The 20,404-nt window shown below is 38.1% G+C and overlaps 1 protein-coding gene across 1 annotated transcript in view; it reads left to right on the forward strand.

Moving 5' to 3' along the window:
* Positions 1-18,734, forward strand: part of MAP1B (microtubule associated protein 1B) — a 105,628-nt gene extending 86,894 nt beyond the window's left edge. Inside the window, exons 5-7 of the mRNA XM_006124301.2 lie at positions 2,768-9,476; positions 12,519-12,757; positions 14,463-18,734. Of these exons, the coding sequence (XP_006124363.2) occupies positions 2,768-9,476; positions 12,519-12,757; positions 14,463-14,618 (7,104 nt within the window). The 3' untranslated portion in view covers positions 14,619-18,734. The remainder of the gene's footprint in view (positions 1-2,767; positions 9,477-12,518; positions 12,758-14,462) is intronic.
* Positions 18,735-20,404: the final 1,670 nt, after the last annotated feature.

Raw genomic sequence — 20,404 nt, forward strand, 5'->3', positions numbered from 1 at the left:
CCCACACCACCCTATACCCCTCATAGCCCCCCTTCCGATAGTCTGGTGTATCTGATAATCTGGCATCCCCTGGGTCCTAAAGGTGCCGGATTATCAGAAGTTTACTGTAATTCATTTTTTTTTAAAAGATGCTTGAACAATGTGTAATATATTTGTCATGAGTGAGTTGAAGTCTCCTTCATATATTTTATTTACAATAAAACAAATGGAAACTCTGTAGAGTGCGTATATTATCCTATGATTGGGATTTAAATCTTGAGGCCACACCAGGTGTGTAAAAATCCTTCTTGCTGATAGGGGGCAACTGAAATTCAGTCAGACTCATGTAGCTCATTGATCCTAGTAAGTGCAATTTTGTAAATTGCCAATTCAAAATACTAAGTACTAAGTTATTCAGGAGTTCTTAATCCTTCTCTTCTGGTGACAGAGACAGTAGTGAGTGAGTGCAGTACCATTTTATTGCTGTTCTTCCAGTAGGCTCCCAGTGGTGGCTAAGGAGAGATTCTCTATTACCATGTCACTGTTTAGCTGCCCTTTTTAGTTGCAATATGCTTTTGTTTGGAAACCAAATATCCTGTAATGTCTCTCAATCAATTATTAGTCACGATTAGATCCTAGTCTGGGAAGACCATTATCTACTTTCAAGACATATATACTTTACTGTCTGTGCTAGATATGAAAATTTGGAAAGCCAAGAGAAACATTTAATGTCAGATTCTGTCCTTGAATGCACATATGCAACAACTGTTGACTTCAGTGGGCATTTTCATGTGTATCCAATGCTGGAATTTGGCTGGTGTGCTTTTTTGCATGCCAATCTCCAGGACTCTTTCTGTTTACAGCCATTTCCTAGCTGTGTTGATTTCTGAACTTCGAGAGCTAACTGAAAAGAAGAAATTTGTCAATGAAGTGTTGAACTATTATGTGCTTTTATTTTCAGTTTTCTAATCTGAGACCACCACACACATATCTTTAATTCAGACTGGAACAGCACAATAGCTTTTTGTACTAGAACACAGAACCTTCTGTTCATAGAACCCTTCAGTTCAGTATCTGTTTTGGGTCTCAGAATGTTATTCAACACTGGAGAAATGAGGGGAGTTATTCCAGGTTTAAACTGGTAAAATAATTTAGAATCTGGTCCATGATTTATTAAATCAAAATAGCCCAAAGGATTTTTAGCCATCACACTCAGATGTGTTTCTCTTTTACTCTGAGTTTACATTGATATATGATGTGTACTCTGTTATTCAGAGATTAATTACTACACATGCTGTGTTCTTAAAAGGCTATAAATGGCACTTGTATTATCTAATATACAATATACTATGCAGTCCACAGTTCGTCAAAATGTATATATTTTCAAAATTGCGGTTACTAAGAATATGCAGCTCTGCCTCTTTAATTCCCATATTTCAGAAACCTAATGATCTTGAAGAGCTGAGAACAAAACTTCTGTTTGTACCTGTGAAACAGTAAATCTGCTCCAATAGGTCCTGGAACTGCTAGGGCTTCCTCACTTCCTGGCTTGAAATGATTTCCATCATATACAAGGTTTTACAGTTTGGTTTAGTGATTCTCTGTACCCCTACTATGCAACTTTTCCAGCACCCGTGTCAGCTCCCCTTTTTGTCAAAAACTGGCCAGCAGTTAAACAACTTCTGGCATAATGCCTGCTTTTTTGGAGCCAGACCATTCAAAAGGCATTAAAATAATGACAGAATTTTGGAATATAGCCCCATATTGAGAATGAGGAAGCATCCTACTCCAACAAGAACTCCAGGAGGTATTGTGGTTCAGATTCCTTATGGAGCTCCTATAGCGTACCAATATATCATACCCTGTAAAGAGGGTATAATGCAGAGGTGGGGAACCTTTTAGGGTCAAGGGCCATGGACCCACAGAAAAATCAGTCAGGGGCCGCAAACAAGCGAGAAGTAAAAAACCCAAAAATCAACCCCTTACTGATGTGGCCTCCAACTGAGAAGGAGACAGACATTCCCCACATATACCAGAGCCTAGGATGGCACATTCTAGTAGATTGTGTGCTCTAGCCCCACAGTGGAACAGCGGGGAGGCTGGAGTGCCAGCGTAGGCCCCTCAATGCTTGGAGGAGCCCTTAGCCAAGGGGGCCAAATCCAGTCAAGTCAGTGGCTGCATCCGGCCCCCAGGCGTTACGTTCACTGGTATAATGTGTGCTCCCCTGGTTGGTTAGGAGAAGTGGGAGAGGCTTGCAGTTCATTTCCCGAGAGTAGCACTACTAGCAGCACCAGCACCATGGAATTCTCACATTAGTCTCTGAACATAAGGACTCTCATTGTCAGGGCTCCCCAAGTGGCGGCAAGCCCCACTCGCCAGCCGCGCGGTTTTGCGCAGATCGCTCTGCGCCAACACTTCCGGGTTGTAATCTACTCGCCACAAGTGAGTAGATTACATTATTTGTCAAGCTCTGCTCATTGTACCCAGCCTCTCTGAAGGATACAAGAGGTGCCTTGAGCATCTAAGAAGAGGCCAGGCACTGTCTGGTCCTTTGAATTTAAAAAACTGTACAGCAATAAGCTAATAGTAACAGATTCCTTTGGCACCTAGAATTGGCTGCTATCATGTGAAAAAAGAATACAAAGGAATGTTGTATCAATAGTGTGAAGCTCATACTCTAGTTTGTACTAACTCAAGGCCAGCACTGCTATGTTACTATTTATGAGACACTTCTATGATAAAATGTACATTTACATCTACCTTTTTTCTTTTTGTTTTACAATGCTAGATTGGTGAATTATTGAGCACCACACACCCTGCCAACAAAGCCAGTTTAACTCTGTTTTGCCCCGAAGAAGGGGATTGGAAAAATTCAAACCTTGACAGGCATAATCTTCAAGACTTCATCAACATTAAACTCAACTCAGCATCTATATTGCCTGAAATGGAAGGACTTTCTGAATTCACAGAGTATCTGTCAGAGTCAGTAGAAGTGCCATCACCCTTTGACATTTTGGAACCACCAACATCTGGAGGTTTCTTGAAGCTGTCAAAACCCTGCTGTTATATTTTCCCAGGTGGAAGAGGGGACTCTGCATTGTTTGCAGTGAATGGATTCAATATGCTTATTAATGGGGGATCCGAAAGAAAATCTTGCTTCTGGAAACTTATCAGACATTTAGACAGAGTGGATTCCATTCTGCTCACCCATATTGGGGATGATAATCTGCCGGGAATTAATAGCATGCTTCAGCGAAAGATAGCTGAGTTGGAAGAGGAACAATCACAAGGTTCTACTACCAATAGTGACTGGATGAAAAATCTGATCTCACCTGATTTAGGAGTTGTATTCCTTAATGTTCCTGAAAATCTGAAAAACCCCGATCCTAATTTTAGAATAAAAAGAAGCATAGAAGAAGCTTGTTTCACTCTCCAGTATTTAAATAAGTTGTCTATGAAACCAGAACCACTCTTTAGAAGCATAGGAAATACCATTGACCCTATCATTCTATTTCAAAAAATGGGAGTCGGCAAACTTGAGATGTATGTACTCAATCCAGTCAAAAACAGCAAAGAAATGCAGTATTTTATGCAGCAGTGGACTAGTACAGGTAAAGATAAATCTGAATTACTGCTGCCAAATGGTCAGGAAGTAGATATTCCAGTATCCTATTTGACCTCAGTCTCTTCACTGATCGTATGGCATCCAGCAAATCCTGCAGAAAAAATAATCAGAGTTTTGTTTCCAGGAAACAGTACCCAATATAACATACTTGAAGGACTGGAAAAACTCAAACATTTAGACTTCCTTAAACAACCAGTGGTTACACAAAAAGACCTAACTGATAACATACCTAGCCCAGCAGTGAAACAAGCAAAGCCGAAACAGCGAACAGACAGCAAGGAAAGTCTCAAACCTGCCACAAAGACAGTAGCAACCAAGACAGTCAGAAAAGAATCTAAAGAGGAAGCATCTGAACCAGCAAAGACTAGTCCTCCAGAAAAGCCCCAGAAAGTGGAAAATAAGGAAAAGACAACAGTAAAAAAGGAGAAACTAGCAAAAGCAGAGACAAAACCTTCAATAACAGAAAAAGATATGACAGCTAAGGAGGAACAGCTAGTGAAATCTGAAATTGCTGAAAAACAAGCAGCAGATGTCAAACCAAAAGTTACAAAGGAAAAGCATGTGAAAAAGGAAGTGAAAGTAAAACCTGAAGAAAAGAAGGAGGAAAAAGAAAAACCAAAGAAAGAGGTTTCTAAAAAAGAGGAGAAAACACCTACCAAGAAAGAAGAAAAACCTAAAAAGGAAGAAATTAAGAAAGAAGTGAAAAAGGAAGTGAAAAAGGAAGAGAGAAAAGAGTCTAAAAAAGAAGTAAAGAAAGAAGCTCCCCAAAAGGAAGCTAAAAAAGAAGCTAAAAAAGAGGAGAAAAAGGAAATTAAAAAGGAAGAAAAAGATGCCAAAAAAGATGCCAAAAAACTTCCTAAAGAAACAAAGAAAATACTTGCTCCTTCAACTGAAGCCCGAAAGCTGGTAACAAAGCCTAAAGCACAAAAGAAAGAAGAATCTGTTAAAAAGGAAGCTGGGCCTGCTGGAAAACCAAAGGAAAAAGGCAAAATTAAGACAGTAAAGAAAGAGAGTAAGGTCAGTGAGACGCAAGCTGCTGTGGCTGCAGTGGGAGCGGTTGCTGCAGCAGCAGCCGCAGTAGCAGCTGCTGGGGTAGTAGCTAACGGAAAAGAACTTGAAGCTGAGAGATCTCTTATGTCTTCACCAGAGGATTTAACAAAAGACTTTGAAGAATTAAAGGCCGAAGAAGTAGAAATAGTAAAGGAAACAAAGCCTCAAGTAGAATTAATAGAAGGTGAAGGGAAACTAGCTGACACAGAACAAAAGGAAGCATATGAAATCCAGAAAGAAACCATAGATACTGAAGGACCTGCAGATTCTCCTGATGAAGGCATAACGACCACTGAAGCAGAGGGTGAATGTGAACAGACACCTGAAGAACTAGAGCCTGTTGAAAAGCACAGGGTTGATGATAATGAAAGATTTGAAGATGAAGGAACTGGTTTTGAAGAATCCTCAGAAGCTGGTGATTATGAAGAAAAGGCAGAGACTGAGGAGGCTGAGGAACAAGATGAAGGTGGGGAAGAGAAAGCAACACTGGGCATCACAAAACAGGATATAGATGTGACAATAGTAATGGGAGAGACTGATGCTGATGGACGTGCTAGAACTGAAGATAAATATGTTGAAAAGGCAGAATCTGAGGCAGGAGATGAGCGAGCTGAAGAAGATATGGAAGAGACAGTTGAAAAGGCAGAAACTGAAGAGACTGAAGAAGAAGCTGAGGAGGAAGATAAAACAGAGGATGTCAGAGATGAGGAAGAGGAAACTGAAAGAGTAGAAGCTGAAGAAGATTATGTTATGGCTGTAGTAGACAAAGCTGCAGAGGCTGGTGGAGTTGAAGATAAATATGGCTTACCCATAGTCACACCAACGAAACACTCTGAACCTCAGTCCCCAGCTGTTGAACCAGCATCTTCTATCCATGATGAGACTTTACCTGGAGGTTCTGAAAGTGAAGCAACTGTTTCTGATGAAGAAAATAGAGAAGACCAACATGAGGAATTCACTGCTACTTCAGGTTATACTCAGTCTACCATTGAAATATCCAGTGAGCCAACACCAATGGATGAAATGTCAACTCCTCGGGACATTATGAGTGATGAAACAAACAACGAAGAAAGTGAATCGCCTTCTCAAGAATTTGTAAACATTACTAAGTATGAGACATCACTGTATTCTCAAGAATATACCAAACCTAAACTATCTCCACTTCATGATACTTTCAATGGTTTATCTGAAGGATCAAAAACAGATGCCACAGAAGGTAAAGATTATAATGCTTCAGCTTCTACTCTCTCACCCCCTTCTTCATTAGAGGAAGACAGATTCTGCAAATCTTCCTTTCAAGAAATTTACGAACAAAGAGGAAATGAAATGAAAAGTACTAGTAAATTAGAAATCAAAGATACCTTTTCGGAGGCATTTGATGAAAAGCATAGCCCAGCTAAGAGTCCAGTTCAGAGTCCATCACTTCCATCACCAGTTGCTAAAACACCGCTAAGTGAACGTAGTGTGAACTTCTCCCTGACTCCCAATGAGATTAAGGCATCAGTTGAACCTGTAGTGCTCACTGCATTACCTGATAAACATCCAGAAGTCATTGAAGAGCATTGTGTCAGTCCAGATGATAAAACATTAGAAGTGGTGTCTCCTTCACAATCTGCTGCTGGTAGTGCAGGTCATACGCCTTATTATCAGTCTCCCACTGATGAAAAATCCAGCCGTCTTCCTTCTGAACTCATTGAAAAGGCAGCAGAGGCTCCAGTTAGTTTTGAGTTTAGTGATGCCAAAGATGAGACTGCAAAACCCACAATAAGCCCTATGGATGAGCCTGTGCCAGACTCGGAATCACCCATTGAAAAAGTTCTCTCTCCTTTACGAAGCCCACCTTTGATAGGTTCAGAGTCTTCCTATGATACTTTTTTGACTGCTGATGTAAAGTCAGCTGACAGACAATCTGAGAGTCATTTTGAGAGGAAAAGTGAAAAAGAAGAGTCTCCCGTTCAGATAAGCCCAGTTTCTGAAATCACCTCTGTGAAACTTTTCCAAGGACAGCAAGATGAAAAAAGTATGGCATTTACGACTGCTACAGGTTTTGGTCTAGAAAAGAATATGGAGGATATTGAAGCTGCTAGTACACAGTGTGCACTGGTTTTGGATGAAAGGAAGTTAGCAGGAGATGTGTCTCCTACCCAAATAGATGTTAGCCAGTTTGGATCATTTAAAGAAGACACTAAAATGTCAATTTCTGAAGGTACTGTCTCTGACAAATCTGCAACTCCTGTTGATGATGTTGTAGCAGAAGACACATATTCACATATAGAAGGAGTTGCTTCAGTCTCTACAGCCTCTGTTGCTACTAGTTCATTTCCAGAGCCAACTACGGATGATGTATCTCCTTCTTTACATGCCGAGGTTGGATCACCACATTCTACAGAAGTTGATGATTCTCTTTCTGTATCTGTTGTACAAACACCTACAATTTTTCAGGAAACAGAAATGTCTCCATCGAAAGAAGAATGTCCAAGACCCATGTCAATTTCTCCACCAGATTTTTCACCTAAAACAGCAAAATCAAGAACACCAGTGCAAGAGCATAGATCTCCTGAGCAGTCAACTATGTCAGTGGAATTCAGTCAGGAGTCCCCTGAGCAGTCTTTGGCAATGGACTTTAGCAGACAATCTCCAGAACATCCCACAGTAGACACTAGTGTACATCATATATCTGAAAATGGACCAACTGAAGTAGATTTTAGCCCTTCAGATACACAGGAACCTATTTTTTCACATAAGATCTCACCTGTGGAACAGACTTGTTATTCTCAAGAAAAGGATCTTTCAGAGATTATTTCAGTATCTCAGATAGAAGCTTCACCCTCAACTTCATCAGAGCATACACCATCACAGGTAGCTTCTCCTCTGCAAGAGGAAACTCTTTCAGGTGTCATGCCACCCAGAGATATGCCACTTCATTCTTCATTTACCTCAGAAAAGATGCAGAGCCTTGGAGAAAAGCTTTCACCAAAGTCTGACTTATCTCCATTAACTACAAGAGAATCTTCTCCTTTATTCTCACCTAGTTTTTCAGATTCACCTCCTGCAATCAAAGAAACAGCTCCTGCTTGCCACTCACCATCACTCTCACTTCATGTGTCCTCAGATAAAATATTTGGTTACCATGCCTCAGTAACAAATGACACAATGCAAGAATCTGTAAGAAAACATAGTCCAGAGACTTCAGCCTTCACAGAAAAAGATGAAACTGAAAAAATCACTAGATCACCTGAGGCCATTAGTTACTCTTATGAGACAACTGGAAAAACCACCAAGTCACCTGAAGCTCTTAGTTATTCCTATGAGGCAGCAGAGAAAACCACTAGATCACCAGAGGTCATTAGTTACTCCTATGAGACAACAGAGAAAACCACCAAGTCACTTGAAGCCATGGATTATTCCTGTGAGAGAACTGGGAAAACCACCAGGTCACCTGAAACTGTCAGTTATGCCTATGAGCCAACAGAGAAGACCACCATGTCATCTGAAGCTGTAGAATACGCGTATGAAAAAACTGGGAAAACCACTAGGTCACCTGAGACTGTCAGTTATGCCTATGAGCCAACAGAGAAGACCACCATGTCATCTGAAGCTGTAGAACACGCATATGAGAGAACTGAGAGAACCATCAGGTCACCTGAGGCTGTAAGTTACTCCTATGAGAGAACAGAGAAGACCACCACTATATCACCTGAAACTGTGGAATATTCCTGTGAGAGTACTCCTGTGGGATACACTTATGGGAAAACCACAGGATCACTTGAAACCATGGATTACTCCTTCGAGACAACTGGAAAATCACTGAGGTCACCTGAGGCTGTTGCTTATGCCTATGAAACACCTGGGAAAACCACCAGGCCATTTGAAGCCTTGGATTACTCCTTTGAGACATCTGAGAAATCAACAAGTTCACCTGAGGCTGCTGTTGGTTATGCCTATGAGACACCTGGGAAAACAAGGTCACCTGAGGCTGTTAGTTACTCCTATAAGACAGATAGACATTTTTCCGCAGAAAAATCATCTCTAGCAGAAACTCGTCAAGATGTTGATTTATGCCTTGTGTCTTCCTGTGAATACAAGCATCCCAAAACTGAACTTTCACCCTCATTTATCAACCCAAATCCCTTGGAGTGGTTTGCAAGTGAAGAGCAGTCTCAAGAACAAGAAAAGCCATTAACCCAGTCTGGAGGAGCCCAGCCACCTTCAGGAGGAAAACAGCAAGCACGTCAGTGTGATGAAACTCCTCCCACTTCTGTAAGCGAGTCTGCTCCATCTCAGACCGATTCAGATGTTCCTCCCGAGACTGAAGAATGCCCCTCAATTACTGCAGATGCTAACATTGACTCAGAAGATGAATCTGAAACCATTCCAACTGATAAAACAATTACATACAAACATATGGACCCTCCTCCAGTCCCAATGCAAGACCGCAGTCCTTCACCCCGGCACCCAGATGTCTCCATGGTAGACCCAGAAGCTTTGCCTGTTGATCAGAACTTAGGCAAACCTTTGAAGAAGGATTTGAAAGAAAAGACAAAAACTAAAAAGCAGGGTACAAAGACCAAATCTTCCTCACCTGCCAAAAAAAGTGATGGTAAATCAAAGCAGGTGGCTTCACCAAAGCCAGGTGGCTTAAAGGAATCTTTAGACAAAGTTTCCAGAACAGCTTCTCCAAAGAAGAAAGAATCTGTGGAGAAAGCAGCAAAAAATATGTCTATTCCAGAAGTAAAATCTTCCCGTGTTGAGGAAAAAGATAAGGAAGCCAAGAATGCAACAAATTCCACAACATCAAAGTCTGCAAAGACTGCAACTTCAGGTAAGGAAAGATCAGAACCTGTGTGTATCAGGAAAAGATGGATCAGATTCTCAGCCATGATAGTTGAACTATGTTGTTAATCTGAGAATCTGGTCTGTGAGGTACGTCTGAAGAAAATGGATGTTTGTGGAAAATCTATGGTATAAGGTTTCACATTTAAATTAAATTCACTGAATCAACTCTTCAGTCCAGAAAAAGCTAACAATTCAGAAATTTGCTCAGATATCCGACAGAGAGGAAGTGCATGAAATATAGTAATTATTATTTGTCCAATTTGTTAGGCAGCTGGCTAAGCTGAAGATTGCTATATGAAAAGTTAAATTACTAGTAAGCAACTATTTTCTTCGATATACACGTAATTTAGACACAAAATAGTAAAGTGAACAAGCCCATTAATTAGTTTGAGTTGTGTGAGTGTAATAAGAAATTAGATGAGTTTTACTGTTCCAGTGCATTATTCCTTATTAAGAATTCAGAACACTGGAAGTTATCTAAGAATGCACCTCCATAATGTCTGGCTACAATCTTATGATGGTGGTTTACTAAACTTAGACCATTTTCCTCCTGATGTTCCTGTGAATTCAAAGGAGCTGTAAATCACATTTACAGAGTAAATCATTGAGAAAGCACAATTCTTCTGCATGTCTTATACTGAGGGCTTATTGAACTCAAATATAATCTGCAATACAATGCCCTCTATCTTGCAGCTAGGAACCTACAGAACCTGGTATAAAATACTCTGGTTTTCAGTTGTCTGTACAAAAAATATAGTTAAAACAGAAATATCTCTATAGATATACGTACAACAAATTGGTCAATATCTGAATTTTTAAGTTGTATGTAGGATTTTACATTGTTGTATGGGTTAAGTACTTTTTCCTCTGATTTCTTCTAGACTATTTTACCCCACCCCTTTTACCCTTTTGTGCTAAATCAGAGGTAGAGAGAGGAGAATACAGAGAACCTTCTCTTTCACTGCTTCACCTGTGTAGAAGCTGTATGGTTATGATATGTTCCTAGCAAGCCATCGCTCCAATATCGGTAGCCTCCCTCTGCCAGTGCTACTACACTATATAATTGCAGAGGTATAGTTGGTATATCATTTTTGGAGCTGCAGTCAGATGAAGTCCATAGTAAATTTCATTTCCACCTAAAAGTCTTCCTGGTGTCAACTAAAAAATGTACTTCTGAGAACAAAAAAAATGTACAATGTATTTTGTGGTACTAGAACAGAAACTATTATTTTTTATGACATAAGATATGCAACAGCTACTGGAATATTGTATCCAGTTCTGGTGTCCCTACTTCAAGAAGGACGCTGAAAAATTGGGGAAAGAGTTTAGAGAAGAGTCCTGAGTGATTAAAGAATTGGAAAATGTGCATTGTATTGAAAACCTCAAGGAGCTCAGTCTTGTTCATTTTAACAAAGATAAGGTTAAGGGATGACTTGATCAGTCTATTAACACCTACACGGGGAAAAATTGATAATAGTTTAGCAGACAAATGTATGACAAGATTCCGTAATTGTAAATTGAAGCTAGACAGATTTAGACTAGAAATAAAGTACAGTTTTATAACCGTGAGGATAAGTAGCCACTGGAACTATTTACCAAGGTTTGTGGTAGATTCGCCCTTACTGGACATTTTAAAATAATGTTTGAATGCTTTTCTAAAATTTATGTTTTAGTTCAATGACTGCTATTGGACTTAAAACAGAAATTAATTCAGGAAAATCCTATGGTCTGTGCTAAATACAGGCAGTCCCCGGGTTACGTACAAGATAGGGACTGTAGGTTTGTTCTTAAGTTGAATCTGTATGTAAGTCCTGTGCATGGTAATAGCAGTCTCATAAATTTTTGTTGGAATGTCAAGAATTTATACCTTTTTTTTTTTTTTCAATTAAAAACTTCTTTTGGGGACATGTGCATCCTAAGACTTGGAAGCATAATGGAACTTCCCCCAAATTTGACAATACAAAGCCAGATACTCATATTTAGGTTAGGTTGACCAGTATAAATGCCCAGTTGGCTAGCACAATTAGATGTTTGTTCATGCATATAGTTACTTAAACATGTAACTGTCTCCATCCTCATGAGCTGATTTCTGAGTATATACACCTCCATCAAATCTTTGTGCTCATAGGTGCCCAAACGGATGGGAACAACTGTACATGCGGTCTTAAAATTAATCCTATTTTGTTTTATTTTGCATACTGTTGCAGCAGTTTAGAAAAGATTAATTTTGAAATGTATATATGCCAACTGCATTCTTTCCTTTCAGATGTCGGGAGGACATATAGGGTTGGGTTGAGTTAGAATAAAGAAATGAAAACTAGAGGGGAAAATCTGCAGAAACGAGGAGTCTGATGGCACCTTAAAGACTAACTAACCAATTTATTTGGGTATACGTTTCAGGGGCAAAGAGCCAATTCATCAGATGCATCAAAGACTATCTTTACTCCTGATTTTTTTTCTGGTTCACTTGGGTGTTCTCTTCAGAAGGTTTCAGTGTAATCCGAGTTCCTCCCTCAAACACTGTTTCCTTTCACATTTAGATAGTTGCGTTGAAGTAAATGGAGCAGTTTACAAGCAGGATTGACTTCGAGTTATGACATTGATGTCTTGAAAAGAAAATGTGTCAGAGTTGTGTTATCAGGCATTCAAGAGAATTCTAAGGTCCCGTAGCCATGGCTGAACTGAAAAAAATGACATCTATCAAATTGTTATTCAGTAATCAAAGTGATTGGATAATTCTTGAATACTTAATGATCATTCTTGACCACAGTTCAAATGATTGCTCATACCTGTAAAGATTATTCTGATTTTTTTTCACCCAATAAAATATATGGGATATAATAAAGTTAAAGTATGACATTAGATATAATAGGGTAACAACATAAGCGCATCCATGTGCCCTGAAATATAGCAATAGATGTTTGACACGGGTACTCTCATTTAAAAAAAAAAGAATGTTACCTATAATAGTAGCTAACAATATATGTTTTCATCAATAATTGACAGGCTTTTGTGCTTACTTTAAAAGGACCTGGAAATAGTAAACCAACAAAAGCCACAGCTGTGCCTCCAGGACCTCCAGTGTACTTGGACCTAGTATATATTCCTAATCACAGCAATAGCAAGAATGTTGATGTTGAATTTTTCAAAAGGGTGAGGTCATCCTACTACGTGGTGAGTGGAAATGACCCTGCAGCGGAAGAACCAAGCAGGGTTGTTCTGGACTCCTTGCTGGAGGGCAAAGCACAGTGGGGAAGTAACATGCAGGTAGGCTTTCTAACAATATTTCTATTTATGAATTCAAATCATTTTTAAAAAACAATGACAGGACCAAGGAAGCTAGTAAGCTATGGCTCTTTGTTTAGAAGAGGTCTTTTCATGTACTGTAGATGAACACTCCTTCATTTCTTTTTTAATAAGAGTGACATATGAGAGAATTAGGTTTTGGAATCTTCCCAGCCTAGAGATATGATGAAAACACTTGCTCAGCCAAGCCCAAGGGTTCTTCGCAACAAGAGCAGGCTCTAGGGATTTAGCCAATTTGAGCTTCTCAGTGTGGACTAGGTATTTTATTATAGACACCCACGGTTTTAAAAATTAAGAAGTAATGCTCATATTCAGCAGATGTCAAATGCAGGAATACTGTGTATGTGTAAGCACAGCCTGGGATTTTTCAAGATACACAATGGTATAGGGCCAACATTAGTATATGGTCCATAAAAACAGTTTAAATCGATTAATTAAAATCCATTTGATAGCTGATGTTATATTCTGTGGTATCTTCAGGTGTCCTTTCTTCAGAGTAGAAAATAATGTATTCATCTTCAGCCTTGATATTTTCCAGTTAGCATCAATACCTTCTAGTGACATAATAAAGTAGAACCTCAAAGTTACAGACACAGCGTTACAAAATGATCAACCAATCACACACCTTGTTTGAAATCAGAAGTACTCAATCAGGCAACAGCAGAGAAAAAAAGTACAGTACCATGATTGACCTAGACTACATTTTTCTTCTATACAGTAACGTTTCAAAACTGGATTAAGTCAATGTTCAGTTGCAAACTTTTGAAAGAACAGTGTTTTGATCAAACAACCTCCATTCCCAAAGTGTTTGAAACTCTGAGATTCTGTTGTATTAAAACGTGTTTGAAGATTCATGTCAATGATGCAACACTTAAAGATTAACAAACTGTCCTTTCTTGTACAATTTTCCACAATAGCTGGTGTAATAAGCATTCAGTTAAAATTATTATGTTGTTGTTCTTATTTACAATAAGCTTCCATAGATTATGCAAATTCCTTGTAATTAAGCAGTGCAGTTTAGCAAATAACAGTTTTATTTTTCTGTGTCCAGTTAATTTGATATCCAGATAATTTGCAATCTTTATTTATTATAATTTCCAGTTCTTTCTTTCATTCTTTCAGTATTGGCTCTTTTGTCTGAATGCCAAATCTGTCATCAAAATAAATATCAGAGAAGACAGGAAACAACTTTCTTGTGTTTTTCATGAGGAACAGAGATCATACATTTGGCAACTCAAATTAATAAAATTAAACAGTTTTATTAAAATGTTGCCTCCAATGCCATCCTGTTAAACTTCTTTCCTAAAGAAAAAAGCAGGAACTCAACATTATTTATTGTAAATTCCCTGTATAGAAGGATATATTTTTAAGGATCAGTACTCATAGGAATTATTATTATTATTAATTATTATTATTTTATTTATTAATGAAAATTGCAGAAGTGTCTAAAAGCCAGCCAAAATAGGGCCCCATCATACTATTTTCTGTACAAATACTGAATAGCAGATGACCCATGCCCCAAATAATTTACAATGTAAGTAGAGGAGATAGTCGCTGGGTAATGTAAGGAAAATCTACTTGTTGATTACAACTTAGCATGAAGATTCTGTTTTCACAAGTTGTTTTTCTGTCCACTCCTAAAGAGTTTTTCTATTGCATATTATAGGTAACCTTAATCCCAACCCATGATTCAGAAGTGATGAGGGAATGGTACCAAGAGACCCATGAGAAACAGCAGGACCTCAACATCATGGTTTTGGCAAGCAGCAGCACTGTTGTTATGCAAGATGAATCTTTCCCTGCATGCAAGATTGAACTGTAGAAACAAGGCCACACCACAGCATTAAACTTTATTTCCAGAAATTCTTCCGTTTGAAAATACCTTTTCTAAAAATTCAACCCATCTAATTCAACTGCTGAACTATATACCTGCCAAATGCTATACTGTGTCTCAGTGATGCAAGTCACTAATATTTTCCAGTCTTTGCTGATTGCTAAGGGAAATAACAGTATTCCCAAAGTAGGGTTCAGATTACTGCAAAATTACAGATCCTGGTTCATCTCTGCTGAACATTTGGAAACCATGCACTAGCAAACCCAACTGACTTCTGCCAGGTAGAGGCATTTGCCCTCGAAAGAAACAGAGAGAGAGAGAAATAGAGAGAGGGGTAGGAGGAGAATGTATAATTAATTGGGTCTGCATTAGATGTATTGCTTACTGCAGTCTGTTTATGCTCTCACATGGAAAGTTTTAAATTTGTATCAGTCTGAGTTATATGAAAAGGGGCCTTAGTTTACAATATTATGTGAGCTGAAATATAAAAGGAAACTGAATGTGGCTTTGAAGGGACGTAAGATCTAAACACTCATTAGCCATTCACTAATTTGAACTCTACATACTGACATAACATAATTATAGTTTAAATATGCAAGTAGTTTGAACCCCATTCAGAACTCTAAAACTTTTCTTTTAACATGGAAACATGTTGATCTAAGGCATGCTCCCAATGAATAACCATGTAGTCCACTGAGAATTGATACACCTGCATGCTTAAACACCCAAGTCAACAGCCAATTTACTGAAGCAAAATACCAAAGCAGTTGGGGAGTATATACAGTAGACAAATTGCCTTAGAAAGTGACTTGAATGTACAAAGATACTTAATGCACTTATTTTTTAATGTGAGACAGCAAGTTTATAAACATCTGTGTAGGATTATAGTTACACCAGTAAAGAAGTGTGAGTGTGCATGTGTGGTACTAGAAGCCTATCTGATTGGTCAAACAACTTGGTACTAGAATTATGTATGTTAGCTGAACACTTCATTGGTACACCTGGACATCTCAACAAAATGGGACAAGCATTTTTGAAAGCTTCTTTTTTACTGCAGGAGCAAGATTGAAGTTGTGTCCAGTATCAGAAATGCAAATCAGAAGTGAAACACAGTATACTGAAAATGGTTTTCAGCGAGTCTGTACAGTATTTTATCTTCCTTTGTCTTACGTTGTTTTATTTGTTAATTTAAGAATGAATATGGGAACAAATGTACAGAAGAATTTTTTTTAGCTCTGTGAACTTTTAATAGATGACTTTTTAACAAAAGGTTTTGTTTACAGGAAAATGCAAAGAAAAAATTTCAGGTGAAGGCAATTTTTTTAGTAGTTTTGTAAGAAAAATACATAATGTTGTTTGAGGTTCTGGTGAGAATGAAGTATGATATTGCAGTAACATATTTATTGAAAACATTTAACTGCCAAGAATTTGAGGGGAGGAAGCCCCCTAATGATTAGATTAATCTACTAGTGCTCACAAAAAATAGGAGTTGAAATGCCAGTTGACTATAATTTATAAATTGGTAGTTAGATTCACAGTTCTCCCAAGAGCTTTAAAAAGATTGAAAAAATGCAATGATTATCTTAAGTAAGACAACCAGAGGTTTGAGGGTTTTTGTATGTGTGTGTGTTTGATTTTTCTTTAAATTGTTCCCAGTGTCTACAGATCATTTCAAAGGGATAACATACAGATCAGTTCCCCTGTTTAAGAGAGTTTGGACTCTTAAGTCTCAGAAGCTTTACCACTATAGAAAATATTGTTAAATTTCAGTTTGCAGGCTTATACATCAGAATTTCAATAAAGTAAAGGCCTCTCAAAACTGAGATTTGTTTTGGACTGTACAGTTCACCTTTATGGTAGGCTTTGAGTTCTACTAGGTAGTGAATAAAAGACCTCATTTTATTTTCTTTATGTGTAATGTATTTTAAATGTTAACATTGTGAGTTTTATTTTTGTTTGGTAGGTGTATGTTTGCACTGCTAATTTTAAGGGGGTTTTAATACTACTTCAGATCCCTTTTAAATCGGGGCCCTTGTAGCCCATTTAATGCTGTGAATTACTGTTTGTCATATGTTGTGTGTGGGGTTTGTTTTAATATTTTTATTAGATATCATTAGCAATTCTGTTTTATTTATTGGTTTACCTTTTATAGATCCTTGAAAATAACTCAGAATGATTATGGTACAAAAGACAAAGGGAAATGTGTTGTGAAAACAAGTGGAATTTGCTGAGCTCATAATCATTTACTTAACATTTATTTTGTCTAGAAAGTGAATGGCAAAATAGTTATTCTACCACGGTTCTTTCTGATTTATCTACTCTCTCATGTAGGTAAGATTTCAGACAGTTTGGGTTGGAGGAGCAAATTTCTGATTCTCCCCAAAAACTGGAAGTAATTTGTTTCTCTACTTTGATAGAAATTCTAATTAACAATGAGCAAAATCAGAAACAAGCTTTAGCTCTCCAACTCCCCAAGTAAATATGTAACAGCTCAAATAATTGTTTTACTTAAAGTCCAGTTACAGCCAATCTTAAACTGTACTTCGATTTTTTGCTGCTACAGAATTTTTTTTAAGTCAGCTGGTTTGAATCAGCTGACATATTTCTTATGAAATATTCGTAATAATTGTTCCAGCTACTCTTCTAAATGACAACTAAGCCTGAGTGTTATTAACTTCCCAATTAGCTCCTCTTGCCCTTAATGCCTTTCCTGCCTGTGTAACTAATCTAATTGTGCTAGTCATAGTCATACACAATTAGTTTAGTAACAGTTATCAGAATGTACCATGTACATTAATGGTGAGCGCTGTTGATCAGCACAGATTTCTAGGAGCATGGTTTGATATTGATTACTCTAATTATAAAGATTCGATATCTGAGTGTAAAGAACACTCTACTTAAATGATGGTGTTACCCATGACAGCATCCCCAATCATGACCTTTATAGTAGTACTTAACTGCTGAATAAAATCCAATGAAGAATTAGCATTGGAGATCACATCCATTTCCAACCTTAATCAGATCCCATTGCATGCCTTCTCGAAGTCTCGTGGTGGCGCTGACTACATTGTACTTCTCCCTTTAATTCTGTCTCCCATTGAGTTCACTCTGGATTTTTTTTAATTACGTTACATACTGTGGTAAAAGCATCCAACTATGTATATGGATTTTTTAAAATTGTCTAGCTTATATGGTTTAGGAGACTTCCAGAACCCATTTATTAAGATTTAATAGTTTTGTCAATGGAATTTTCCACCCTTCCCACCACAAGAAATTCAGCTGCAAGGAACTATTACTGTGCATTTTTGAAGTTTCTGTCACATGCCTCTTTATTCATCTGTCACTGGAGGTTCTTGCTCAGTGATGACATTTTGAGAGAAATGGTAATTTTTTTGGTCTGGATTTATTAGAAAAGGGAAAACTATCATGTTTACACTTAAAAGAAACTGTAAACTTTCATCTTTTCACTTAATTGAACAAAAACACTAAAAACAACCTAACGACAAGCATTTCTTTGAATGCAATTATGTTATTCACCTGATTAAAAATGTTTGCTATTTTAAAAAAAAATCTGTTTGTTGTGACTTTACAAAAAAATCAAATAACCTAAATAAAAAGGCAGCATTAAAAAATATTGAAAAGAAAGGAAAAAAGGAAAAAAAAAAAAGCTTCTCTGCACTTAACTAGCTAGGCGCTCCAGATGTCAGGAGCTATCCATATAATTCATTCAAGACTGGGCTGTAATCACAACAGTAGAAGAGCAATTATGAAGTACAATATGCTTTCACATGTTTGCATGCAGCCATATATCTTCCAAACTATGGAAAGAAACAGTCTTGTTGCCAGCTGAGAAGCACCTCACACACTCCTCTCTCTTGTTCTGAATGGTGTTTGTGTCAGTCTGCAGCTGTGTATGGTAATATGTCTTATAATCCTGCATCACTTCTATTCTATCCAGTCATATCTAATGTAGAAAAATAGTTTCCAGTGAAAGTAAGATGTAGTGCTTTTATGATATTTGTGTGCAATATCCCCTCTTCCATTGAGGATATTTGATGTAAAGGAAACAAACTCAGTTCCACAATAAAATACAAAAGTGATGAAGTGGTGTTGGTATGTTTCTTGTCTTTGTGTTGTAAGTGTGAATTTATGCATTTGCCAGGCTTCCTGTTAGATTTTAAAGCCAAAATCTAACCAACTTAATCTATAATTGGTTCCATGTTACAGCTAGGGAAATTGAAGCAAAGGGAAGTAAAATCAATTGCCCAAGATCATTCCTAGGCCCTTGGCAGAGATGGGAATTGACCCAAGGTGTTTTACATCCCAGTCTAATGCCCAATCTACTAGCCCACACTAGAGCTATAAATTAGACTCCAATAGGCTAACCCTTTTTCTGGGGCTAGGGCGTGTTCACTTCCTAGTTTAATTCTAGGTTCTCTTAAGATCAACTTTCAACTTTGAACAGTGTTTCTCAAAGCAGGTCGCTTGCTTATTCTTAACCAACCCAACAGTTTATTTCACCCAGAAGCATATTAATGTATAGTTCATTACTCAAATGTAGACACAACTGATTGTGTATACTATATACACAATATAGGCTTGCAAACAGCTGACACAGACTACAGTTGAGACTCAGCAGTTCTATGAAGGAACAATGCATATTACCTAGATTTTTAAATTGCCTTTACTAATGATCATCAGTTCTTTAGTACTAACACTTTCATCACATGTCCATGGGTGCACTTATCTTTAAGGCACATTGAAGAGTGGTTACTGCTCTTTGACCAAACTGGTTCAAAAGGGACAAGTTTGGAATATTATAAGCAATTTCTTCAAGTTACGGTTTTCAAGCTTTCTGAAGCTATGTCTACACTTTTTCACTGTGCTTTTGCTGTGTGGACGCTCTTAAGTTTTTCTGGAAGATCTCTTCTGGAAAAGCTGCTTCCGAAAGAAGTAGTCTAGATGTACCCTTAGAGAAATTGGCTCAGATTTACAAAGGAGTCAGAATCTAACATATGGTTATTTGAGGCCTAATGAGAGAGTATAGGCCACTTGTCAGCAGCCTTCAGCATGTAGCCCTTTGGGATAATCCGCTGGTGAGCCGTGAGGCATTTTGTTTGCGATGACCATCTGCTGACATGGTGCCCCATAGGTTCCAGTGTCCATTTTTCAGCATTCTTGGACAACTGAAACTGCAGGAAGCGATGGCCAGCATGTCGCTACAACCTATGCCACTTCCACTGCTTTCATTGGCTACGTCTAGATTGGCATGATTTTCTGGAAATGCTTTTAACGGAAAAGTTTTCTGTTAAAAGCATTTTCGGAACAGAGCATCTAGATTGGCACGGACGCTTTTCCGCAAAAGCACTTTTTGCAGAAAAGAGTCCGTGCCAATCTAGATGCGCTTTTCCGCAAAAAAACCACGATCGCCATTTTCACGATTGGATCTTTTTTGTGGAAAACAAATCTGAGCTGTCTACACTGGCCCGTTTGCACGAAAGCTTTGCGCAAAAGGGACTTTTGCCTGAACGGGAGCAGAATAGTATTTCCGCAAGAAGCATTGATTTCTTACAGTAGGAAGTCAATGCTTTTGCGGAAATTTAAACGGCCAGTGTAGACAGCTGGCAAGTTTTTCCGGAAAAGCGGCTGATTTTCTGGAAAAACTGGCCAGTCTAGACACAGCCATTGAGTTGAGTGGAGTGGGGCATAGTAACTTGTTATTGGAAGGGTGTTCCATCACAGATGGAGTGGTAGGGAAGTAGATATAGTGGGAT

The sequence above is a fragment of the Pelodiscus sinensis genome, chromosome 6, assembly GCF_049634645.1.
Source record: "Pelodiscus sinensis isolate JC-2024 chromosome 6, ASM4963464v1, whole genome shotgun sequence".
Lineage (NCBI taxonomy): Eukaryota > Metazoa > Chordata > Testudines > Trionychidae > Pelodiscus > Pelodiscus sinensis.